Raw genomic sequence first — 17,500 nt, forward strand, 5'->3', positions numbered from 1 at the left:
GCCCCACGTCTGCTGTTGCATGTGCCTACAGTGCAGGCGTTAGCGCGTGCAGTCTATCCGTCTCTGCAGAAGTGCTTCCCCATGTCGCGCTCATATCAAGAGGCAGCGGTTTCATCACGGCTCACCACAAAACAATGTTTACAACACAAAAGCATATGGCCGTCCTTCCACTACGCACTAAATCATAGCGATGTTTGGGCTAGTCAGATTAACAGCCACCAGACTTTGGTTCAGCCTCCTACTCTATATCGCAAGGACACATTTCTTTAACCATAGGTTGACCATTTCCACTTGATGTTTGACTGAGAAGAACCGTTAACACCCTCTTTGTCTTGCAAATAAACAAGAACACTGATCGAAAAGGGCGCCCATCTCCGCACTGAAAGCACTAAGCACTGTACATTTAGAAGGAAAAGCACCTGGTTATACTCGAACCGGACAGTCTTGTCACTTCAGCATACACCATTCCCGAAATGTCGACTATATGGTGGTAATACTTGTGTTGTGTAGTATCGGAGTAATGATGTGACAATATTACTCTGGGTGTGCAAACAGGGCATCGTGGAGAATAGCTGGGCATTTCCACTGAAGAACAGACGTTACTCTTCATTAATTTTCTCAAAACTAATGAGGTTCAGTGGGCTGGAAGTGATAAGTTTGTTTTCTCTTCGTGGTCGTCTAACTATACAACAGTAATGGCCGCACAGTGAACAAGGAGGCTTTCAGGAAGTGCCCAAGCGCCATCAACCCCAACAACCTTTTCGGCACCACACGAGTGTTTCCGTGACTTTATTTACTTTCGTCGAAGTACAGGTCGTGGAAATCTCGCTAAGAATGCGAGCAGGCCCCGGACCAAATGACTAAAAGAATATAGTTACTGACACCAGCGCATCTTCATAATTATGGAGATGGGCGCGACATCCTCCATCAACTGACTACACACAGAGATACACACAACGTACACACACACTTACATAATAGTGTGCCATACGCCAATGTATCCATTTTGGGGGGTCGTTTGTTTTTGTTTTGGCCTTGTAATTACTTACTTTGATTTCTCAAATACTTAAAAAAGGAGATGGCAAGTCATCAAGTGCCCTAACGTCACTTATCGATAACGTTAAACTAGCTAACTTGCAGTTAACGTTAGAACACCACTAAAGGAGCAGAGAAACAAGCAACAGAAAGGAAAAACTAAAAACATAATGCTGGCTTTGACATCAGTTCAGATCAAACAGAATACTAGAACGATGCTTTATTCCACATCTTCAGCTAAATTTCGTTTATAAATATACAGTTAATGTTCCAAAATAAATAATTTGCATTTCCCAATTTCAGCTGATTAAAACTTACATTAAGATGTGGATTTGTAATAGCTAAATTTAAAATACTAATCTAAAAGCCGAGCCTAACTCGGCCACCTGAGTACGGGAGAAGAACGTTACTGTAAGCTTTTCACGTTGAGCGTACACACACAAACACACGCGCACACGCCGTTAACGTTACTTGACTAGCTAGCTTCAGCCACTCGAGCCGCAATCCGCCATGTTGAAAAACCTGTCTTTTAACAGAAGTGTTTTAACCTAACTCTTATCAGCATATCATTGAGAAATATGCATTAAATTGACGTGAATGTTGTAACATTGGTCAAAATAAGCGTTACACATACCTGTGGCGGTCGGACTTTGCAGATACCAGTTTTCTCAGCTATTGGTCGTATTTTGTTGATAAACGCAAATGGGTCGGCAAATTCCTCCCAACTGGGCTCAAAGACAGGACACTCCGGTGGAGGAATGAACTCGTTTGGCCGAGGTTGGGTCATCGTCGTTATGTTTTTCCGAATAGTGACATGTACTTGCTTTAATAAGTTGTCAAGCTAATATGTCGGTTCTTTAGTTTTGTGTCAGTCGCTCAACAGAAACTCCTTTCACCTGAACTCCAGCAATTAGCTAGCCAACATCCTCATTCACTTTGGCAACGGACACGCACGACAGGATTGTCGATGTGAGTAGGGTATCTTCCGCCAGAGAATATAGAGACCATTGAAGGTTCGTGAAATGCTTTTATTGCTCACTGTTTCTCCAAATAATGAATATGACATTTAAATGTCCTCATCATTTGTCAATGTAAAAATAATAACACAATTTCTCTAACCATCCGACCATTCATTCAGACAGACTGATGTTAGCTTAGTCCACTTCAGAAGTTGACAGAACTAACTATCAAATGCATTGCAAATCAGATTATTCCATAGTAGTCTCCCATTACTCAGAAGTACTTTAAACTTGATCATTCAAATGCAACTGGTGACATGATTGTGAAATATTTAAAGAATTCGACAAATTTCCCTGGCAACAGTTTTATCCGTTTTTAGTTCACAGTCGAATTACCTAATGTGCGATTTCATTAGCAATTACTTTTTTCCCCCTCTGGATTATTTATTTATTTCTCACTGAAAGATGGTCCATGGTGATTTACTTATGCGCATTAATAAAGTACAGCTGATAGCTTCATGACGACCGGAACTACTTTTTTAAATAGACGCTTGATAGTCTTTAGTTGACGAAATATCTCGAGAATTGGCCCACTGGGTGATCGGGGAATACTTAAGGCCAAGTGTCATTTGTTGAACCACTCATTAGAATGCAGGAACAAAAATAATCAAACTAAAAGGTTTCTTCTTTTCAGAAATCGTACGAATATAGCTTTGGTTAGGCTACGTGGGCTAGGCTATGCAAGCTCAGCCTGGCCATAGAACAAACAGCTCACGACACGTCAGAGGTAGGCTACAAAGAAGGAACTAGTAGCCGTCACTAGGTTTTCGCATCATTGTTGCAAAAGCTACATGCAAGAGTGCCCACAACTGCAGGCATGGTTGAAACCATAGACCGTGAAAGGTTGAAACGCGTTGAAGCCAAAACATGGTCAAAGTTACCGTGCTAAACGAACGTCTGAGATGTCAACGATGTAATTTGAAACAAACACAAACTTCAGAAAAAATAACACAAAGATTCCGCTTTGAGAGCATTACTATAACGTTTTCCGGGGGCACAGATGCTTGCCGAAGTGGTTTGCATTTTTCATGTTTCAGCTCTCGGTGGCGATATTGCTTCTGTGTCAGCTTAGCCTGCTACCGCATCATTCCATTCACGCCCAGCTTGTCAGCACGTACCACACGTCAGCATGCAAACGGGGCCATTCAACCTGCGCGCAGGTGCTCCCAAAACATCACCATGCTGAGGCGAGTGGAGGAAGGCGAACTCTGCAATCCATGAATACATAGTTAAATAAAGAAATCAACAAATAAAACAATGAGCAACTCAAAAATCAATGACCATGTGCACGAAAAACATTTCACTGGAAGTCTTCTTTAGTGCGTTAGAACTACTGGTGAGGATACGTCGAATAGATACAAATGAATCAAGTTCCTGTTGTGATGTTATGCAGGTGGTTTAGACATGTTAGGTAAATATCGAACTAATTTCCCCATTCTATCTGATGAAAGATTATTCCACAGACTATGCCTACAGTCTAGTATTTGATGGTAATGTTTAACTATGCTTGTTTTGGTGGTGTCCATTGCAGTGGTTTTGATTGGTTAAGGGCTGGGCCATATGCATATACTTGGTAAATGTACAGAGTTTTAACAAATACTGAAGTCAAATTCCTTGTATGTGTAAGTATACTTAGCCAATCAAAACTGATTCTGATATGCTGTATAAAATAGTTCTGGGCAAATGAGCAAATATGGGAGCTTGACTCTCAGAGAAAAACAGGACCAAGAATAGCCACTCTTCAGTTCAACAATCACGCAGGATGGCATTACAGTACATCAGTGGGCAGAACTAGGAGTATTGTATTCTCACAACAGCCACCACCTCCACCACCTTCACAGCCATCACCTCCACTACCTTCACAGCCATCACCTCCACCCCCTTTACAGCCATCACCTCCACCACCTCTAGACTCCTCCCGTGTATGGCTATCCCCTCCACCCCCTTTAGGCTGCTGGTGTTGGAGATGGAGACTCCTCCCGTGTATGACTTGCTTTGGCGTTTCACTGCTCTGCCCTAGCTTGCCCTCTATAGCCCTTCACCGTGTCCAGCAGTCTAAAGATCCGTTCGGTTGTCGAGAGGCGAGCGCCATGTCGTCTATTGATTGGACTAAATAAGCAAACACCTGTGGTATGTGCATGTTAGCACTCTTGATCCACTCCTTTACCAACGTGTAGTTACCCATGCATGTAGAATTCCACACCACCCAGGGACCACTATGCATTTTAAGCACATCTTTTATTTCAAGGAGTTAAAAGTTATGGAAAGTGCGTTATAGATTTATGTTAAGTGAGTCTGACTAAAGGAAAAGATTGGCAGCCAGTAACTGACAAAATGAGATCCTTCTGCCACTGTAAATGCCATAGAGGGTCAAGGTTAATGACTGACTGGATGAGTAACAGGGTTATATATTATACGTTTCTCCAGGTGAGATCACAGGGTCATTAAACCTCAACCCAACGGCATCACATTTTCATCTTATGAGGCAACTGCTGATACAAACGACACCACATAACCAAAACAGGACCATGGAAACGTCCTTAGAGATTAAAATTGAGAAAAAGACAGAAGAAACACATCAGCACTTGCACACAGCTGGCTGGGAATGCAGATTAATAATCGATATGTATGACAACATTACAGTATTACAAAGCCAGCCAGCTGCTCATAGAGAGACGAAGCACCGTGTGGATGCAGCCAGGGCAGACACATACATCCTGAGCTGGGCTGCTGACTGGGCAAAGGCTCCATCTCTAGGTCCCAAAGAAATGGCGACACCCCACCGGGGGGGGTCCAACCCCCACCTCAGGCATGGTTCACCCTCTCCAGGGCCACATAGAAGCTCTTCTTGTCATCTAAACAGTGCCAGCCGATGGGTCCGATTTCACAGTCTGCACAAATGAGGTACTTTATTCTCCCCACGTCCTTGGTGAAGCCTACGTTCTCGAAGGTGTACATGTCATCGACCACCCAATGAGCTGTCAGCGTGTCCCCGTCCACTGAGCCCTCTGACTGGGTAATACTGGTCTTCTTCCGCATGGAGGGGAGAAATAGCTGAAGGAGGATACAAGAAAATATCGATAATGTCAACATGACCCGTCAGAACTTATAAACTGTAGAGAAAAGACAGAAACCAAATCCATTTGGCCTATTTTGTGACTTAGTTGTTGTCTATACCTCCTTCTCTGCGAACTGTGCAGATCCTGGGCACAGCACTTTTGAACCGCATCGTTGGCACAATACCGATTTGATGTTCTTCCCGTCCTCAGACACAAGTGTTGCGCGGTCCACGCACGGTCCCGACGGAGAATCCTGACTTTCTTGATCCATAGTGTGAGCTGTCGTTGTTCTAACGGTTAGACAGCAGATGTAATGTACACATACACGACCAAAATTCTCGCTAGCTAACTTCTAAATGATCTACGTCAGCTAGTTTGTCATACGCGTGGTTATCTATTAATCCACTGACAAATCCCTTTAGCGAGCTTCAGTTCAAAATCAATTTAGAATTGGACTTGTCGGCAAGAAAAGGTTTCTTGCATTAGGGCTGTCAAACACTCAAGACGGAATATAAGCAAACGCTACTCGTGTAGCATAGCTAACGATATGCTAGTGCGAGTGCACAGAAACCGGTCAACGAACACACCTCCACGTTGTGTATAACGATGTTGCCAGCTACAATCGCATTACTTTGTATGGTAGAGTAGAGATGATTGCAAAAGGCTTGCAAATACGAAAGGAGATGCTTCCAAAGTATACCAAAGCCATACACCACCAGAGGGAAATCCGCGTGCACAAGTCCAGTCTTTTAGGTCTATGGGCGGTAGGCGATCGATTTGGTCAATTGTTCAACAAGACTGAAGAACCGTCTGGAAACAAATCAGCGATGTAAAGTTCCGGCCTCCATCATGGGATTCATGAGGAAAAATCATTTCTATACATACCGGTAGTTGGTGTTTTAATGACTAGGGCAGCGTTTGAACATTTTATTTCATACTGAAACAAGTTACAGGGTAGAAAAAAAACATCCCCCCCCTCCACACCTGAGTATGAAAATGAATCCAGTCTGTCGGGGTGTAAGTGGGCATTATTGGCACACTAGCTTATTTAACCGTTCATCAATCACAGCACCGGCCTCCGGTTGCCGGGACCCTGGTCTGCCTCCGAGCCCGTATGTGGGTCACCGCTGGAGGGGTCCGCGGGTCGACCATTACGGCCGGCGTGGAGAAATCCATATCGTCCAGCGGCCCGGGGAGAGAGCGGAACAGCTGGCTTTAAAACCGAGCATGCCATAGAGCAGCACCGCGCTCCTCTCACCACACGGAGCAGAACTCGTGGTGTGTTTCATGTAATTCGACTCAACTCGTACTGGTGAAGAGGCACCGGTGAAATTACTAAGCAGATGTGATATAAAAATACTTGAATTTCCCATTGGGGATCAATAAAGTATCTATCTATCTATCTATCTATCTAAAAGTGCATTCAAATAAAACAAAGGAATATAATACTGACACGGCTCAAATTTTATCATTCATAAATATTTATTTTAATCTTCACAATTTCAGTGAAATGTTTGATTTACCACTTGTCTACACATAACAAGAAATGAATACACAGATTGTTTTAGTCTTTGAAATAACGCCACATAAAGTAAGCTTATTGAAAAGAGAGCTAACACTAGTGGCCATATACAGCAGTTTGATGGAGGTCAACATTCATTCACTAGTGACTGGATTGGAGTAAGAAAAAAAGAATATTTATATGCAAGACCCTAAGTTCACTAGACTGCAGTGTTGGCCCAAAACTATTTAAAACTATTTCCAGTGGCCTAAGGCACAGGAATACTAGAGGAGTATTGTACACGTAGTGCAGGCCATAGACATATAACGCTTTATATATCTATATTGTACACGTGGTGCAGGCCATAGACATATAAAGCTTTATATATATATATTGTACACGTAGTGCAGGCCATAGACATATGAAGCTTTATATATCTATATTGTACACGTAGTGCAGGCCATAGACATATAACGCTTTCTATATCTATATTGTACACGTGGTGCAGGCCATAGACACATAAAGCTTTACATATCTATGGTCTATATATCTACGGTATAGACATATAGAGCTTTCTATATCTATGGTGCAGGCCATAGACATATCTATGGTATAGACACATAGAGCTTTACATATCTATGGTGCAGGCCATAGACATATATATATATCTATGGTATAGACATATAGAGCTTTCTATATCTATGGTGCAGGCGGCCTGGCGCTGCACTGTCTGCTCTCGTCTGGAGTGATGCCACCGGAAGGTGCACCAGCTTGACCTTGAGTTCTGAGGTCGACCTCACGGAGAACGCTCCGGATACCAGTGGAACCTCGAGAGTGGGTTTGACCTTTGACCTGGTTATTCTACCCACCATCACACCCTTTGTGCGTTCCCAGTCTGCTTAGAAAAAACAACACATCGTTTACGTGTTCACGGATTGGATGCCCTGTCTGAGGATTAGCCAATCGTGTGACGGGCCAGATGGCGGAGGCAATGCCCTCACTTCCTCCCCAGCCCAGAAAGAGGCCGGTTCTGGTCCGGACCAGACTAGGGCCGTATGCGTCCCAGCATCCTCTGCTGTCTGTGAGGGAAGCCCTCTTGGGCCGGACTGAAGAAGAAGCGTTTGAAATAGTCAACACTGTTTTGGGTGAGGAGTGTGTGTAGAAAGATTGAAATAGTCGCCACTGTTTTGGGTGAGGAGTGTGTGTGTTAAGAGTCAGGTGCTAATACCGCTGAGGAAACCCATTTACCCAATTGACCAGAGAGGTTAATCAGCGGCTAACCTCTTAGCATCAGATGCTAACCCAATTGACCAGAGAGGTTAATCAGCGGCTAACCTCTTAGCATCAGATGCTAACCCAATTGACCAGAGAGGTTAATCAGCGGCTAACCTCTTAGCATCAGATGCTAACCCAATTGACCAGAGAGGTTAATCAGCGGCTAACCTCTTAGCATCAGATGCTAACCCAACTGACCAGAGAGGTTAATCAGCGGCTAACCTCTTAGCATCAGATGCTAACCCCACCCGCTACAGCTAACCCCCTCAATCCAGCTTATGATAAAGAGATGAGAGATGCTATCCCTCATCGCTAACCCCTTGAATCCAACTTACCCGAGAGAGATAACCCAACTAACCCGAGAGAGATAACCCAACTTACCCGAGAGAGATAACCCCACCCACCCACTACAGCTGACCCCTTCAACTGGGCTCACCAGAGCGTGCTGCTGCAGCATCGCCCCACCTGGAGGTCCAGCAGCTCCACACTAAACAACCCAAGAGGCCGGGAGGATGGAGAGCAGAGAGGAGAGGAGAGAGGGAGAGAGGGAGTGCAGAGTGCAGAGAGGGAGAAAGAGAGGAGAGGTCATGACCTATTCATTTATCCAGCAGCACATTTCTGAGGAGGAGGGAGAGGTGTGTGTGTGTATGTGTGTGTGTATGTGTGTGGGTGTGTGTGTGTGTGAGCGTGTTGCGTTTCAGAGCAGAGTGTCGTCGGTGCAGCCGCCCTCCAGGCCGTAGCGGAACTCCTGCAGGTTGGAGACGCCGTAGAAGTGGATGAAGGCCGCCGCCACCACCAGCACATGGAAGATCTGGTGAGAGTGGAACTACACAGCAGAGGAGAGGAGGAGAGGAGGAGAGGAGGAGAAAGATAAAGAGGAAGTATGGAGGAGAGGAGAAGAGGAGAGGAGAAGAGAGGAGAGGAGGAGGAGAAAGATAAAGAGGAAGTATGGAGGAGAGGAGAAGAGGAGAGGAGAAGAGAGGAGAGGAGGAGGAGAAAGATAAAGAGGAAGTATGGAGGAGAGGAGAAGAGGAGAGAAGAAGAGAGGAAGTATGGAGGAGAGGAGAAGAGGAGAGAAGAAGAGAGGAGAGAGGAGAGGAGAGAGAAGAGGGTGGAGGAGAGGAAGAGAGAGGAGAGGAGGCACTGAATTAGACGAGTGAAACATACCAACACATCACATCACACATATTCAGCAGGAGATCTGGACATGCTTTCACCCCTCTCCTCTCCTCCTCTCCTCCAACCACTCCCCTCCCCTCCTCTCTTCCTCCTCTACCAGCCACCCCTCTCCTCCTCTCCTCCAACCACTCCCCTCCCCTCCTCTCCTCCTCCTCTACCAGCCACCCCTCTCCTCTCCTCTCCTCTCCTCCTTTCCTCTCCCCCCGTCCTCTCCTCTCCTCTCCTCCTCTCCCCCTCTCCCCCCCTCCTCCTCTCCTCTCCTCTCCTCTCCCCCCCCTCTCCTCCTCTCCTCTCCTCCACCCAGTCTCCCTCACAGGAGCAGCTGATTCCTTAGGCATCATGTCTACGCTGATCAGTAAGAGCGCTCCCATTGATCAAAAACCTTCAGACTGAGGATTTTATGAGCTCAGATTTGTGATGCCAGTGAAGGGTGTTGGTGTGTGTGTGTGTGTGGGAGTGTTGGAGTGTGTGTGTGTGTGTGTGTGTGTGGGAGTGTATGTGTTGGAGTGTGTGTGTGTGTGTGTGTGTGTGTGGGAGACTTACCAGGATGTCGCACTTCCCGGGGAAGTAGCGCTCGGGGATGCGTGCGGCGTAGAGGCCGGCGCCGGTGATGTACATGGCCCCCATCAGGTAGAACCAGCCCATCTGGCCCACCGTCGTGGCCTTCACAAAGCCCTCCTCGATGGTGAAGTGCATCGTGGGAACTATGCCACTCAGACCCAGGCCCATGAACACTCCTGTGGACAAAACACACACACACACACACACACACACACCATGTCAGTCTTGCGTTTGAGTCTATGCGTCTATACAAGATCAACTTCACTTCTCCGATAGACATACGCTGAATCTTATTCAAAATATCTTCAATTTAATCCACACTTCTACAGCAATGGCTGACACTTGTAACTGATGTTCATCTGCATGTCATGTTATAAAGTAGTCTGGCTTGTAGGCAGTATGTCTATACGCATCATTACTCCTAGACAGTATGTCTGTACTAGGGCTGGGCACGTTCACGCGTTAATATCACGTTAACTCATCAATCAATTAACGCCGATAATTGTTTTATGGTCACAGGCGTCTCATCACGCATTGAAATTCCATAGCCTACATTCACAAAATTAGGAGATGTGCAACAGAAGTGAGAGAAGCCACTGGCTGCAGCAGTGCAAGAGCAAGTCACATGTACACGGTGCACGCACGCCTAATGTTTATGTTTTGCGCTGATTTTGCGGCTACTTTGTTCAAGTGGCATTGATAAGTTAAACAGTGATTTTTTCCTACACGGTAACATTGTTGTATGGAAAGAAAACATTAGCCTTGAGTATTTTAATATTCAGCTGTAAACAAAGACATCTTCCTATGTAGCCCAAGCTGTAACAAAACTCTAACAAAACATTGAAGGAAATAACTGAAATGTACTCTGTTGTTCTGCTTAGTTTTACAGTAAAAGTTTGAAAAGAATTTCAGCATCAGAGTTTCCCTTGGGAAATTGGTTAGCCCTATAGAGATTGAGAACGTGACGTAAAACGCAACGCATTTTGGGAATAGGTGGCCCAAAATTAAGTTGTTTTACTGACGTGCGGGAACAACGAAGTGCAGTTGTCGAAATGCCGTTTACCTGCTGTGTTATAAAATTCAATAGAGTAACATGAAGCTTATCTTTTATAGTTTTCCAGCGTGGAAAAATAATAGTATACGTCATGTTTCAGAGGTGACAAAAAGGCGAGGAATGGCTTGGATAGCAGCACTAAGGAAGCGCGAGATTATAACTGTTTTTCACACAATTTTTTCACGCTTAGTTTTCATTATTATCATGCCAGATCATAGACCCAGACCCACTAGTTTACATGGGCTGGCATCAGGCGAGCCAAACCTACCCATAATTCTTTGTGTTTTGATGACTTTGGTCACATGTCTTAGCGATCTCTATATCCATCTATTCTAATGTAGCTTCATCATTACCACACACACAAGTGGGGGTAGAATTACAAATGTGTCATAGAGTGACAATGCATTGGTTGATTTGGTTAAAAAGTCACAGGTTGGTAATTGATTATAATAGTATTGATGCTACTGAGAAATAATGAGCTGTAAAGTAACTCAGACTTTTAAAAAACATTTTTTTAAAGGATATCGCCTATTATCGTTATCGTCAAAATCACAAAAAATATCAAGATATTACTTTTTGCCCATATCACCCACCCCTAAAAAATAATTTTGACATTATACCAGGCTAGGCTTATTAAAACAAGTATTATGGAAATATCTGACTACACGCACTGTTAAAGGTTTTACCAAAAAAGTGTGTGTACAATAAGCTTTTTTTGTTAAATAAACAAACAATAAAACGTTGTATTTGTTTTGATTACATTGTGTAAGTTGAGATTTATACTAAATCATTTATTTAACTGCTAGGCTACTGTATAAACAAAATGCTGATGTTAAATGTTATGGCACTTGCGTTCATATGGCAGCACATTTAAAATAGAAATGTGCTATATATTACTTTTGAATTCATTATTGAGTTTTGCGTATAATAATGCGATTAATCATGATTAATCAGGGAAATCATGCGATCAATCGCGATTACATTTTTTAATCGTTGCCCAGCCCTAGTCTGTACGCATCATAACGTGTAAACAGTATGTATGTACGCATCATAACGTGTAAACAGTATGTATGTACGGCTCATAGCCACAGGCTGCTGTTAAAGGAAAGATCACGTCCCCTAAAACGGCACCTGACTTACCGAAAAGAGCCTAGAATACGGCAACAGATGGGTCACTATAGAGCATCTGTAGGGGTCACTATAGAGCATCTGTAGGGGTCATTGTAGAGCATCTGTAGAGGTCACTATAGAGCATCTGTACGGGCCACTATAGAGCCGTGAGCGTATGTAGGGGTCACTATAGATCATCTGTAGGGGTCACTATAGAGCATCTGTAGGGGTCACTATAGAGCATCTGTACGGGCCACTATAGAGCCGTGAGCGTATGTAGGGGTCACTATAGATCATCTGTAGGTCACTATAGAGCATCTGTAGGGGTCACTGTAGAGCATCTGTAGGGGTCACTGTAGAGCATCTGTGGGGGTCACTATAGAGCATCTGTAGGGGTCACTATAGAGCAGGCCTATTCAACTAGCGGCCCGCGGGCCAGATGTGGCCCGGTTAAAATTTCCTGTGGCCCGCGTGTCTTGTCATGAGAATGAACTCGCTTTGATGGGTGAGCATAGATCTTATGTCGGCCCGCCCCTATTGACCAGACTAATTCTTCCAGTTATCTTCACTCAGAGAACACAGCACATCACTACACAAACTGACATTTCCAAATGAGTAACTAGTTTTAATGTTATCATTAAATGTTGATTAAATTACGATTTCTTACCGCCAAAGATTCTACACCTCGAGTGTGCGCAAATCAACAATGTTACAATCATACCTCTCCGTTCCTCTGAGCCCTCGGTAAAGTTAGTGGATAAGGAGCTGTGGTTTGTAGAGAATTGCCTCTTGACTTTATATTCCTTCCTTACAGCGATAGATTCGTTGCACAATAAACATGAAAGTCTCGTAGCCTACTTGTTGCAGAGGGTAAAATTAACGATTCTCATTGTCAATTAGACGTTTCTTTAGACACAGCCATATTCACTCCACTCGTGGGAATGTTATTGTTTGTGATTTGTGCAGGCTCGACGTTTAGAATCTTTGATGGTAAGAAATCGTGAAATAGATAAACAGAGACAGAGCTGGCATTACTTTTCCTTTAAATTCAATGCTAATTATATTTGAGAGATTGGAGCTGTAGGCTGTGTGTGTTTAAAGCACCTATGAGCCTAATGATCTTGAAGTAGGCTAGTTACTGTAAGTCAACACTGTGCAATTGTCCCCACTGATACATGATATGGCAGCTACCAGACATCAGGTATGAAATATGGGTAGCCTGGGTGTTTTCAAATAGTGTAGTTTGTGTGGCAGCCTATCTTTTTTTTAATGGATATGGATAGTAGGCTATGTTCTTAGTTTCTATTCCAGTGTTTGTTGACATAGGCTACTGATATTGCCACTGTATAAAATTCAATTGAACTGAATTTTGCTCTGACTTTGTCAAATATTGTTGGATACAATTATTTTGCGGCGTCTTATTTTATGCGGCCCCCGAGAACCCAGTGATTTTTCCATTCGGCCCTCTTGGTACTGAAGTTGAATAGCCCTGCTATAGAGCATCTGTAGGGGTCACTATAGAGCATCTGTCACTATAGAGCATCTGCAGGGGTCACTATAGAGCATCTGTAGGGGTCACTATAGAGCATCTGTAGGGGTCACTATAGAGCATCTGTAGGTCACTATAGAGCATCTGTAGGGGTCACTATAGAGCATCTGTAGGGGTCACTATAGAGCATCTGTAGGGGTCACTATAGAGCATCTGTAGGGGTCACTATAGAGCATCTGTAGGGGTCACTATAGAGCATCTGTAGGGGTCACTGTAGAGCCGTGAGCGTATGTAGGGGTCACTAAAGAACATCTGTAGGGGTCACTTTAGAGCATCTGTAGGGGTCACTATAGAGCATCTGTAGGGGTCACTATAGAGCATCTGTAGGGGTCACTATAGAGCATCTGTAGGGCATCTGTAGGGGTCACTATAGAGCTGTGTGTATGTAGGGGTCACTATAGAGCATCTGTAGGGGTCACTATAGAGCATCTGTAGGGGTCACTATAGAGCATCTGTAGGGGTCACTATAGAGCATCTGTAGGGCATCTGTAGGGGTCACTATAGAGCATCTGTAGGTCACTATAGAGCATCTGTAGGGGTCACTATAGAGCATCTGTAGGGGTCACTATAGAGCGTATGTAGGGGTCACTATAGAGCGTATGTAGGGGTCACTAAAGAACATCTGTAGGGGTCACTATAGAGCATCTGTAGGGGTCACTATAGAGCGTATGTAGGGGTCACTATAGAGCATCTGTAGGGGTCACTATAGAGCATCTGTAGGGGTCACTATAGAGCATCTGTAGGGGTCACTATAGAGCATCTGTAGGGGTCACTATAGAGCATCTGTAGGTCACCATAGAGCATCTGTAGGGGTCACTATAGAGCATCTGTAGGGGTCACCATAGAGCATCTGTAGGGGTCACTATAGAGCATCTGTAGGGGTCACTATAGAGCATCTGTAGGGGTCACTATAGAGCATCTGTAGGGGTCACTATAGAGCATCTGTAGGTCACTATAGAGCATCTGTAGGGGTCACTATAGAGCATCTGTAGGGGTCACTATAGAGCATCTGTAGGGGTCACTATAGAGCATCTGTAGGTCACCATAGAGCATCTGTAGGGGTCACTATAGAGCATCTGTAGGGGTCACCATAGAGCATCTGTAGGGGTCACTATAGAGCATCTGTAGGGGTCACTGTAGAGCATCTGTAGGGGTCACTATAGAGCATCTGTAGGTCACTGTAGAGCCGTGTGTGTGTGTGTGTGTGTATGTAGGGGTCACTGTAGAGCCGTGTGTATGTGTGCTTGTGTGAGTGTGTGGGGGGGGGTCACTGTAGAGCCGTGTGTGTGTGTGTGTGTATGTAGGGGTCACTGTAGAGCCGTGTGTGTGTGTGTGTGTATGTAGGGGTCACTGTAGAGCCGTGTGTGTGTGTGTGTGTATGTAGGGGTCACTGTAGAGCCGTGTGTGTGTGTGTGTGTGTGTGTGTGTGTGTGTAGGGGTCACTGTAGAGCCGTGTGTGTGTGTGTGTGTGTGTGTGTGTGTGTGTGTGTGTGTGTATGTAGGGGTCACTGTAGAGCCGTGTGTGTGTGTGTGTGTGTGTGTGTGTAGGGGTCACTGTAGAGCTGTGTGTGTGCTCACTCACTCCGTGGCCACTCAATAATTCACAGAGCTGGACTGTATTCATTCACTATGAATGGTGTCCATGGCAATAACTATGATCAGGTTCCAACCACAAAGCCTGCCGCTGTGAGTGTGAGTGTGAGTGTGTGTGTGTGTGTGTGTGTGTGTGTGTGAGTGTGAGTGTGTGTGTGTGTGTGTGTGTGTGTGTGTGTGTACTGGGTGCACAAATGCAGGGCTGGGGTCAGTCACCGTGTCCTAGATGATGTGTAAGGGAGGTTGCTGTGGAGACAGTGGAATGTGCACTACATGTGTGTGATCTACTGTCCAGCAGAGCACAATAACAGAGTGTGTGACCGATCGATTGATTGATCAATCAATCCTATTCTGACCATGACTGGTGTAGTGGTATGTGTGTGTATACCGGCGTCATGGTGTGTATGTGTGTGTGTGTCCCATTTCTGATGAGTAGATGGCATGGAGAGTGAGTGTGTGTGTGTGTGTGTGTGTGTGTGTGTGTGTGTGTGTGTGTGTTTACCTGCTCTGGTAGGGCGGTGGCGTACCGCACGCACGTGTGTGTGTGTGTATATATATGTGTGTGTGCGCCAATCTGTCTGTGTGGTGTCCAAGTCAACATGAGCCGTTCTGCAAGTTACATTGTGACCAGCAAAGAGAGACCATGGCACATATCCTGAACTTACAAGGGACTCTACATCACACATATCCTGAACGGCTGTGCCGCTTACAAGGGACTCCACATGGCACATATCCTGAACGGCTGTGCCGCTTACAAGGGACTCTACATCACACATATCCTGAACGGCTGTGCCACTTACAAGGGACTCTACATCACACATATCCTGAACGGCTGTGCCACTTACAAGGGACTCTACATCACACATATCCTGAACGGCTGTGCCACTTACAAGGGACTCTACATCACACATATCCTGCATCGACATCGCGCGGCTTGCCCGTATATTAGCAGCACTAACCCTGAAAGAGCTACGTGGAACTGTCAACTTCACATCAATTCATGACACATATATATGTGTGTGTGTGTGTGTGTGTGTGTGTGTGTGTGTGTGTGTACCCGCTCTAGTGGGGCGGTGGCGTGGTGTGTGTGTGTGTACGTGTGCGTGCGTGCGTGTGTGTGTGTGTGTGTACCCGCTCTAGTGGGGCGGTGGCGTGGTGTGTGTGTGTGTGTGTGTGTGTGTGTGTGTGTGTGTGTGTGTGTGTGTGTGTGCATGTGTGTGTGTGTGTGTGTGTGTACCCGCTCTAGTGGGGCGGTGGCGTGGTGTGTGCGTGTGTGTGTGTGTGTGTGTGTGTGTGTGTACCCGCTCTAGTGGGGCGGTGGCGTGGTGTGTGCGTGTGTGTGTGTGTGTGTGTGTGTGTGTGTGTGTGTGTGTACCCGCTCTAGTGGGGCGGTGGCGTGGTGTGTGTGTGTGTACGTGTGCGTGCGTGCGTGTGTGTGTGTGTGTGTACCCGCTCTAGTGGGGCGGTGGCGTGGTGTGTGTGTGTGTGTGTGTGTGTGTGTGTGTGTGTGTGTGTGTGTGTGCATGTGTGTGTGTGTGTGTGTGTGTACCCGCTCTAGTGGGGCGGTGGCGTGGTGTGTGCGTGTGTGTGTGTGTGTGTGTGTGTGTGTGTACCCGCTCTAGTGGGGCGGTGGCGTGGTGTGTGCGTGTGTGTGTGTGTGTGTGTGTGTGTGTGTGTGTGTGTACCCGCTCTAGTGGGGCGGTGGCGTGGTGTGTGTGTGTGTGTGTGTGTGTGTGTGTGTGTGTGTGTGTGTGTACCCGCTCTAGTGGGGCGGTGGCGTGGTGTGTGTGTGTGTGTGTGTGTGTGTGTGTGTGTGTGTGTGTGTGTGTGTGTGTGTGTGTGTGTGTGTGTGTGTGTGTGTGTGTGTACCTGCTCTAGTGGGGCGGTGGCGTGGCGTGGAGAAGCGGTCCCACTGGGCCACCACGATGGCGGCGATGCCGAGCACACACACGATGGTGAGGTAGATGAGCCGCGGCTGGGGCGAGCAGTAGAACGAGTAGTACAGCCACGGCACAAACGAGCCCATGATCAGCAGCGCTATGCCAGAGTAGTCCAACCTGCACACACACACACACGCACGCACGCACGCACGCACGCACGCACACACACACACACACACACACACACACACACACACACACACACAGAGACACACAGAGACACACAGAGACACACAGAGACACACACACACACACACACACACACACACAAGGAATCAGAGGAGGAACAGAAGTCCAGAGAGGTAGCATACATATTTCCAGCACACACCCCCCCTCTCTCTCTCTCTCACACACACACACTCTTTGAGCGTCTAGAAAAGTACCCCTAAATTCTCTCTCACACACACTCTCAGGCCATCCTTAAAAATATCTTTGTTTGCAGTAACAGCCCCCCCCCAAAAAAGTTGGGTCGGTAGGTAGGCAAATATTTTTTTTTCCAAGATTCAAGGTAAAAAAAAAAAGTTAATTTTTGGTCACAGCGATTTTGTTGGTATGATTTAAAAAACATTTGCATGTTATATATATATATACATATATATATATATATATATATATATATATATAT

At 45.6% G+C, this 17,500-nt stretch overlaps 3 protein-coding genes across 5 annotated transcripts in view; all 3 read right to left on the reverse strand.

The window, feature by feature from the left end:
• The window catches only part of kdm5ba (lysine demethylase 5Ba), a 42,525-nt gene extending 40,419 nt beyond the window's left edge, over positions 1 to 2,106 (reverse strand). For all 3 annotated transcript variants that reach the window (XM_062545166.1, XM_062545167.1, XM_062545165.1), the window contains exon 1: positions 1,670 to 2,106. In XM_062545166.1, coding sequence (XP_062401150.1) covers positions 1,670 to 1,822 — 153 coding nt within the window. In that variant the 5' untranslated portion in view covers positions 1,823 to 2,106. The remainder of the gene's footprint in view (positions 1 to 1,669) is intronic.
• Positions 2,107 to 4,042: 1,936 nt separating this feature from the next.
• Positions 4,043 to 5,912, reverse strand: rabif (RAB interacting factor). The gene is made up of 3 exons (XM_062545311.1): positions 5,701 to 5,912; positions 5,232 to 5,403; positions 4,043 to 5,108 (listed from the first exon to the last, which is right to left on the reverse strand). Exons 2-3 carry the CDS (start codon positions 5,382 to 5,384, stop codon positions 4,860 to 4,862), a joined length of 402 nt encoding a protein of 133 aa, XP_062401295.1. The 5' UTR covers positions 5,385 to 5,403; positions 5,701 to 5,912; the 3' UTR covers positions 4,043 to 4,859.
• Positions 5,913 to 6,576: 664 nt separating this feature from the next.
• Positions 6,577 to 17,500, reverse strand: part of adipor1a (adiponectin receptor 1a) — a 16,347-nt gene continuing 5,423 nt past the window's right edge. The window contains exons 7-9 of the mRNA XM_062545169.1: positions 16,805 to 16,992; positions 9,612 to 9,805; positions 6,577 to 8,715 (exon numbers count right to left, since the gene is read on the reverse strand). Of these exons, the coding sequence (XP_062401153.1) occupies positions 8,587 to 8,715; positions 9,612 to 9,805; positions 16,805 to 16,992 (511 nt within the window). The 3' untranslated portion in view covers positions 6,577 to 8,586. The remainder of the gene's footprint in view (positions 8,716 to 9,611; positions 9,806 to 16,804; positions 16,993 to 17,500) is intronic.

Source organism: Sardina pilchardus, chromosome 9, assembly GCF_963854185.1.
Source record: "Sardina pilchardus chromosome 9, fSarPil1.1, whole genome shotgun sequence".
NCBI lineage: Eukaryota > Metazoa > Chordata > Actinopteri > Clupeiformes > Clupeidae > Sardina > Sardina pilchardus.

Coding starts and splice junctions, on each gene's coding strand:
- rabif (XM_062545311.1), bottom strand. CDS start 5,384: ATGGATCAAGAAAGTCAGGATTCTCCGTCGGGACCGTGCGTGGACCGC. Junction 5,109..5,231: donor CACAGTTCGCAGAGAAGGAG/GTATAGACAACA, acceptor ATCCTCCTTCAG/CTATTTCTCCCCTCCATGCG.